The sequence below is a fragment of the Zonotrichia albicollis genome, chromosome 3, assembly GCF_047830755.1.
Source record: "Zonotrichia albicollis isolate bZonAlb1 chromosome 3, bZonAlb1.hap1, whole genome shotgun sequence".
NCBI lineage: Eukaryota > Metazoa > Chordata > Aves > Passeriformes > Passerellidae > Zonotrichia > Zonotrichia albicollis.
The window spans coordinates 26094580-26102495 of NC_133821.1; the positions used below are offsets into that span (position 1 = coordinate 26094580).

General features: G+C 44.4%; 1 protein-coding gene across 5 annotated transcripts in view; it reads left to right on the forward strand.

Moving 5' to 3' along the window:
* MEIS1 (Meis homeobox 1) overlaps positions 1-6369 on the forward strand; it is a 243921-nt gene extending 237552 nt beyond the window's left edge. For 4 of the 5 annotated variants that reach the window (XR_012579446.1, XR_012579444.1, XR_012579447.1 and 1 more), the window contains 2 exons: positions 645-2004; positions 2272-2367. Coding sequence is in view for 1 of the 5 variants with exons in the window: in XM_074537012.1 (XP_074393113.1) it covers positions 645-703; positions 1915-2004; positions 4811-5094 (433 nt within the window). In the remaining 4 variants the exon portion in view is untranslated. Of the gene's footprint in view, positions 1-644; positions 2005-2271; positions 2368-4810 lie in introns of those variants that run through there. The other variant, XM_074537012.1, reaches the window with a different exon arrangement.
* Positions 6370-7916: the final 1547 nt, after the last annotated feature.

Below are 7916 nucleotides of genomic sequence, written 5' to 3' on the forward strand. Positions count from 1 at the left end.
TGACCTCGCCTTGACCCCCTCAGACTTTGCATAAAGAGAGGGAGGGGGGAAAAAGCCCACCAAGAAATGGCTAGGAGGAATGCATGGCTCTGAAGTCCCCAGCAGTGTGACTTAGTGGTGATAAAAGTCCAGACGTTCCCTCATTTGATGGGGTTCTGCCATCACAGTTCATTATCTTAATAGTGGGCATTAAAAGGAAATTAGGTTTGCAAGAGGTAGGGACAGGTTTTGATAAAGAAAAAAATTGGAAAAAGAAGTCAGAGGACATAAGGCAGAAATGACACTAATGAGGGGGGAGGTAGCAGATGCCCTCATAAGCATCTCGCCAGCTTCACACATTTTTGTTTTTTTGGTGCCCCATTCTGTATTGAGAAGAGCGTTTCTGGCATTGTTTCCTGAAAACTTAGCTAATTCCCCCATGAAAAGATGAAATGGAAGTGTCCAACTGTGGTAAAAAGCAGGCAAACATAAATCAGCTTGGAAACCCCAAGGTTGTGCTCTCAAAGGTCATCCGGGTTAGAGGTTTAGCAGTATTTGCATCCCCATGCAGCCTGATGGAGAGCACCACAGTAAGGCGAGAGGGCTTGGGGATGGGTGGAAGACATCCCTTCCCTAACCATTTGCTTTCCTCTTTTTTCTTGCAGGTTTATTAATGCTAGAAGAAGAATAGTTCAGCCCATGATAGACCAGTCCAATCGAGCAGGCAAGTCCCCAGCAGTAACTGTATTCAAGCCACATAGGCAAATACCATCCTCTAGCCATTCACCAGGAGGTCCAGTACCTGGTAAATAAGTGAGCAGTGAATGCTGGGAGTGACTGACAATTAAAATGCAAGCAACTTTCTTTAATTATGACTAATAATTTTGGAAAAAAAAGACATTGAAAATTCAAAAAAGGAAAGTAAAATATTCTGTTCCGTGACCAGACTTTCTGAACAAGATCCAAATTATTCTTGTATTTTTTTAGTCATTGTTTGGAGTTTTTCTTCCCAGCTCCTTCTGCTCCTGTGACCACTCCCTGGTGCATGGCTTGGTGTGGAATTGCTGTAAACTTTATTACCTGTCAAAAGGGCAAAGGGGTCAGAATCACTTGTGGGACTCAGTAAAGTTCAAAGACGTTCAATGAGGTAGAGCTTTATGTGCTTTAATAACCCAAGCCAGCTTACTTCTGAAGCCAGCTTTTAACGTACAGTGAAAACCTCCAGTTCAGGTAGTGGTACTTGTACAGGGTTGTTTTGTCTCTTGGCTCTTCTTTTGGGATTTCTGAGCATTTGCTGTTTACTTTGGGGGTATTTATTTCTATTTTATTAAAAGACTTTACATTTCCACACGTTGGTTCTATCTGGGGTCTTGTCTCGTGGCTCTCTGTGGGTATTTACCATCAAGGATTATCATAGCCCATTACTCCCAGTTGCTTTTGTTTTCTGAGTCTCCCTGCCAAACTCTCCAAATCCATCGCTGTCCAAGATGCCTTTGGGCCACACTTCCTTTTCAAATACATTTGATTATTTGTCATTAGACATAAATATCTGGCATGGACATGTTCAGCTCCTGCCCTTTGAAGGCACAAGGGTGTAATTTAACACACTGAGATTTCAGTGTGACTATTCCAGCCATAAAATCCAGCTCCTCTACAGGTTTTTGCATTGACGTCAGCAGCGGCAGCAGCTGGAGCCGGGGCTCCTCATGTCTCAAGATTTCAGTTTGCTAACTTTGTTTCCAAACTTACAGAAGAAAATCAGGCCAAAACCAAGTATGCCTGTTAGTCCAACAGCTAAATTCACACAGTAGATGTTTTCCCCTCTTTTTAGAGCTGGCATTAGTAGCCCATGGGTGGGGGGATTGTGTCCTGATGCCATGAGAAGAGGTGACCATATTGACTCTTGCTAAAAATAAATGTTGTGCACCTTTGCAGTAAGTCAAGGAACACCCTATAACCCCGATGGGCAGCCGATGGGAGGTTTTGTGATGGACGGCCAGCAGCACATGGGCATCCGAGCGCCAGGTAAGCCCCTGGGCAGCATTGCCCCCTCACGGGTGGCCTCGGTCACACCACCACAGGTAAACACACCTCCGCCCTCTGCCACCGTCCGCGCTGCCTGCTTGCCTCACCTGTCTTCTGCCTACCTTCCACACCACTGGAAACCAGGCGTCTCCTCGCTCGAGCGGTCCTGGACCCTCTGCCGTGCTGTGTTTTGGAAAGGGGCTTTTGGCACTATCTGTTGACTTTGCTCATTTTCTGGCATCTTCTTGGATTTTTATCTCCCTCTAGGACCTATGAGTGGAATGGGCATGAATATGGGCATGGAGGGGCAGTGGCACTACATGTAACCTTCACCTAGGTAACCAATGGCAAAGCCAGGGGGAAGTAAGTACAAACGAGGTCTTTGTTCTCACTTTGTCCGAGGGATATTTGTCTTCTTGCATTTCCCTATATTCTCCCTGCCCATAGCCTCATGCTTGTTCCTTCCTTTCCATCCATGCATCCTACGCCTGGGCTCCTTTGGGTTTTGTCTCCCTCTGGTTCAGCTCAAGCTTTCCAAGCTCCCAAACCCCCTGCGCGCGCGCGCCGTACATCGATGCTGCCGTACATCGACGCCGCCATACATTGATGCTATTATCCATCCCCGAGCACATGACAAAACAAGGAGCAGCCAGGGAGGTGGGGGAGCCCGTCGTCTTGGCAACAGACTGATTTGCAAAATGTAAGCGGTCTGCAGCAGCACAGGGAGAGGAAAGAGCATGTCCCCAAAGTGTCATAAATCTGTCTAACCGCAGTTGATGCATGAGTTACATTTCTCCCGCTAACCTGCAAGACACCAAAAAAGCCAAACAGAGACTTCTCATGGGGTAGGGAAAAAAAAAACAAGCAAAACCCAGCAGCTTCACTTAGTTGCATTTTGGAAAGCAATGGATGAAACTTTGATTTTTTCTTTTTTTTTTTCAAGTTTATTTCTCTTTGTCTGTCCGTCATAATGGGATTACGTGTGGCAAAGGAAAAAGAGAGAATACAAAATAGAGGTGTGCGCAGCAGGCTATGGAGCTTAGCCCAGGCTAATTGACTATATCCAAATTAAGTATGCCATCACTTGCAGTGTGACAAATGGATTTGACTTATTCAGTATACAAAAATAGAGATCATTAATGCAATCTTCAGTGGCAGACCTTGCAAAGGAAGCCTAGAAAAACTGTCCCAGTTTTTTTTTTCCCTCTTGTCTTTTTCGAGGGATAAATACATTGTATAAATTTTTGGGTTTTGTTTTGTTTTTTTCATTATAGTTAAGTGGTTTGAAACACTGAGGCACTTGGTACCATGTTTAAATGATGCCTTACTCTGTTTCTCTTGCTTTTCTTCTGGAGTTAAAAGAGTTATTTCAGCATCTTTGTTGTGCCCCCAGCCTATATTAACATAGGGTTTGAAGTTACCCAGGGCGAGTGTATTTCATAGTAGTCTTCTCTGAGCCCAAGTCAAAACTAAGTTTTAACAATTAGCTGTGAAAACATTCCTCTGAGCTTGGGAATGCAATAGCCTTATTACCTCATCATGAAAATTTCTAGCTTAGTTAATTTAAATATTGTTTCTTAGTTTCTGGGTCAATTAAATTTAAATGATGTATTTTATGCTTTGTGACCAATTAAATTAATAGGTTATTACAAAAAATATTATCATCTTTTTTGATTAAAGAGCTGTGAGTACAGTATATTTTATAAGCAATTTTCATTAGTTCAAAACTGTTCCTTTAGGCTAGATTAAGCAGCTATTCATTGCTAGAGCCTTGAGACCTGATTCCAAGGTGTTCGGCGCATTCACAGCGCGCTCTTACTTAGAACTAAAGCCAATTGAACCTACTTAGCAATAGCGTATGCCTTTCACCCTTGATGATTATGGAGCTTATAGCTCTCCGAAACAATACACCTGTCAGTTCCCATCAGCTACAGCAATCCAAGCAGAAGGCAGAGGCCCACAGAAAGCAGGAGGTTTTATTGTTTTAGGTCCAATTTTTTTCTTATTGTTCTCCCAAACCCACTGAAAGGTTTGACTGAGTTGGGAGTCTGATTTTTTTGCAGCCAGAGGTGATCAGGGGGATAAAGAAATAATTGATAACTGTTATTGATTTATGTATATATTTTTAATGTGTCTAAAAATACAAGTTTGATTTAGCAATCATACTTAGTAATCCTATCAATTTCGGCTTCGTATGAGGCCTTTGTTCAGTGATGTATGTCCTTGCTGGATTGCATCTCTTTGAATGGCACAAATATTTGGGACAGATTCCAAGAGATCAGGCTCAAGAGCTAAATAAATAGCTGTTGATAAACCTTGACACCTATTTAACCCATTGCTTCTCCCAAGTCCCTCGTTAGCTGCTGCAGATTCTCTGCCTTGTATTCCCAGCGTGCTTTTACAAGTGGGGAGGCGAAGGCAGGTGGCTGGAGTAAGGTCATGGGGAATGGAGCCCACCTGAGAGCCCTCCATGTGGCATTAGCCATCTTCAAGCTGGCACTGCCTCTGGCAAGCTTCCACATCAGGAACATCTCCATTACATACATTCCTAACCATAAAAGCAGAAAGCTGTTTTGTCTCCACAAACTCTGTATTTGGAAGGGAGGGGATGTTCTTGGGGGTTCTTTTTGACTCGGGGGCCATTCCTGTTGCCGTCATTGTGAGCCATACACAGACTCCCAGGTGCACAGAGGCAGCGGCACTCGCACGCCCACGGCCTCGCCGTGCCCCAGTGGAGCATTGGCAGCCCCATGGATGGCACAGCCAGTGCCACCACTCACCGCCGCCTCTTTCTCTCCCTCTGCAGGGCTGCCAAGTATGCCAGGGGATTATGTGTCTCGGGGTAGTCCAATGGGTATGAATATGGGACAGCCAAGCTATACGCCGCCCCAGATGCCCCCCCATCCTGCTCAGCTGCGTCATGGCCCCCCCATGCATACCTACATTCCTGGACACCCTCACCACCCAGTGATGATGATGCATGGAGGACCACCCCACCCTGGAATGCCCATGTCAGCATCAAGCCCCACAATGCTTCATACCGGCGAGCCAGCAGTGAGCGGACAAGTGATGGACATTCATGCTCAGTAGCTTAAGGGAAATACACGTTGTCTGCAGCGATGGTAGATTTCAAACATTGTCTTTCTGCAATGACTATGGAGTTCTTGGCGTCAACTTTGGACCAAGGGACGTTCCAATTCTTCACAGGGACCCTGAAAAGCAGGAAAACACCAACTGAAGTCAACTTCTGGGGACATGCTGAATACCTATATAAGACATTAAGAAAACAAAGAGTGAAATATTGTAAAATGCTATTATACTGTTATCCATATTACGTTGTTTCTTATAGATTTTTTAAAAAAAATGTGAAATTTTTCCACACTATGTGTGTTGTTTCCATAGCTCTTCACTTCCTCCAGAAGCCTCCTTACATTAAAAAAGAAGCCTTACACTTATCCTGCAAATGACAGAAAGGGCTTATTTGCAGGATTTTTAGAGCATTAAAATAACTATGTCAGGCAGAAGAATCTTTCTTCTATCCTAGGATTTCAGCCATGCGCACTCTTTCTCTCCCCCCCCTCCTCCTCTGTCTGTCTTTCTTCCCTTTCTCTGCCTTTCTCCCCATCTCTCTCCCTCTCTCTCTTTCTAGCCTGGGGCATGAATTTGCATGTCTAATTCATTTACTCACCATATTTGAATTGGCCTGAACAGATGTAAATCGGGAAGGATGGGAAAAACTGAAGTCATCAACAATGATTAATCAGCTGTTGCAGGCAGTGTCTTAAGGAGACTGGTAGGAGGAAGCATGGAAACGGAAAGGCAGTGTATTTGAAGCCTAATTGTCACATCAGAGCATCCTTGTCCCCATGCAGCAACCACCACCTTGTACATCACTTCCTGTTTTATGCAGCTCAAAACATGGACTGAAGATTTATTTTTAATATGTTGACTTTCTTTCTGGGCAAGACATCGGTCATGTGTGCATTTTTTTTTCCATAGTCCCATCATGGAGCATTTATGTATACATTGTAAATAAATTTTGTGCAAAAAGGACTGGAAAAATGATCTGTATTATTGCAATTTTTTGTAAAAGTAGCAGTTTGGTATGAGTTGGCATGCATACAGATTTACTAAGTGGGATAAGCTAATTATACTTTTGTTGTGGTTAAACAAATGCTTGTTGATAGCCTTTTTCTATCAAGAAACCAAGGAGCTAATTATTATTAATAATAATCATTGCACACTGAGTCTTAGAGTTTCTGATTGAAACAGTTTGGATTGTATAATAACTCAAAGCCCAGTTGTAGTAGTTTGAGTGCAGTAATGAAATCTGAATCTAAAATAAAAACAAATTATTTTTTGTCATGGTGACTCCACTGCTTGCAAAATTTGTTTCCTGTCCCCATGCAGTATTTGTAGCCATTCTATCCCAGGCTGAGAGCCGAGCATCTACGAAATTCAGCTGGCTCTGGAGATGTTACCTATCATTTGCTATTTAAATATCAGCGTCATATTTAAAGAATGTAAAACTAATGCTACGCTGCATAAAGAAACTTTCTTGGAACTTGCACTGTAAATTGTCAGGATGGGAACTGTTGCCTTTTAATAAATGTAATATTGTAGGGCATTAGTGGACAGAAACTTGTAAATAGTGTTACCCCCTCTCCCTCCCAAATTATAGTCTAATACACCGTTCAAATTATTGAGTTTCTCACTGGAATTGAGCATACTGAGGAAAGAGGAAAATAAAACTTGGCAGACATTGCCTGTGCAATGCATATCTGTAAGGGGACGAGGTGCTGCTGGACCTCTGCGAGGAAGGCCAGTGCAGACCCTCATTAACCAATTTCCTCTCGCATTTGTGCTTTCTGTGCCGCAGCCAGTGAGTGCGAGAGCTCCAGCCGGCCTGTGCACGCTGCGAGACCTCGTTCACTTTAAGTCAAGTTACAGCTACACAAGAAAAAATAGAGATTCCCTGGGCTAGGAAAATGACACAAATATCTTAATTAAGGCAAAATAGTGCAGCCCCCCCCCAGCCTCTCGCGAGCCAGGCAGCGCCCCGCGGGAGGGTCCCGGCCTGCAGGGCAGAATCCCGAGGGATCCCAGGGCAGGATCCCGGGGGATCCCAGGGCAGAATCCCGAGGGATCCCAGGGCAGAATCCCGGGGGATCCCAGGGCACACTCCCGGGGACTCCCGGGCACAGTCCCGGAGGATCCCAGGGCACACTCCCGGGGGATCCCCGCTCTGCGCTCCCCCGGTACCCCCGCGCTGGGCGGGGGCAGGGGTGCAGCCAGAGCTGCAGGCAGGCAGTGCAGACCTTTCTGAATGAGGCAGGCCACCAAAGGGGGACCTCTCCTCCCCGGCTGGGACTTCCTCCCACTCTTTTTTTTTTTTTTTTAACTCTGAATTTTCTTTTTTTTTCTTTTTTTTTTTTTCCTCCTCCTTTCCCCCCGTTTTCTTAAAGGGCCGCTGTACCGAACATCCCGGCTCCTTCTTTGTGAGGCCGGAGTAATGACATTTTTCTGCCAAAACGTGGATGAACGGGGCTCGCTTTTTTGCTTTTGTTCTTTGGTTTTGTTTCGTTTTGTTTGTTTTGTTTTTATGTGTTTGGGTTTTTTGGTTTTTTTAAAGATTTCTTGAAAGACAAAAACAAACCGCCCTCTCGCAGGCGAGGGCACACGCGTCCCTTCTCCTCGCAGCCGCTGCGGAGTGGGGCACAGACCTTCCTCCATGAGACTTTTTTTTTTTTTTTGAGGGGGGCACATTTCAAATTAAATCCACTATTACATCCCAAGACATTTAATCAGCTGTAATTATAACACATTCAAAATGAAGAATATGCCTTGACAGTATTTTTATTGTTATTGTTCATCGCATGATGTTAGACAGCTTCAGAGGCACAGGAAAGAGA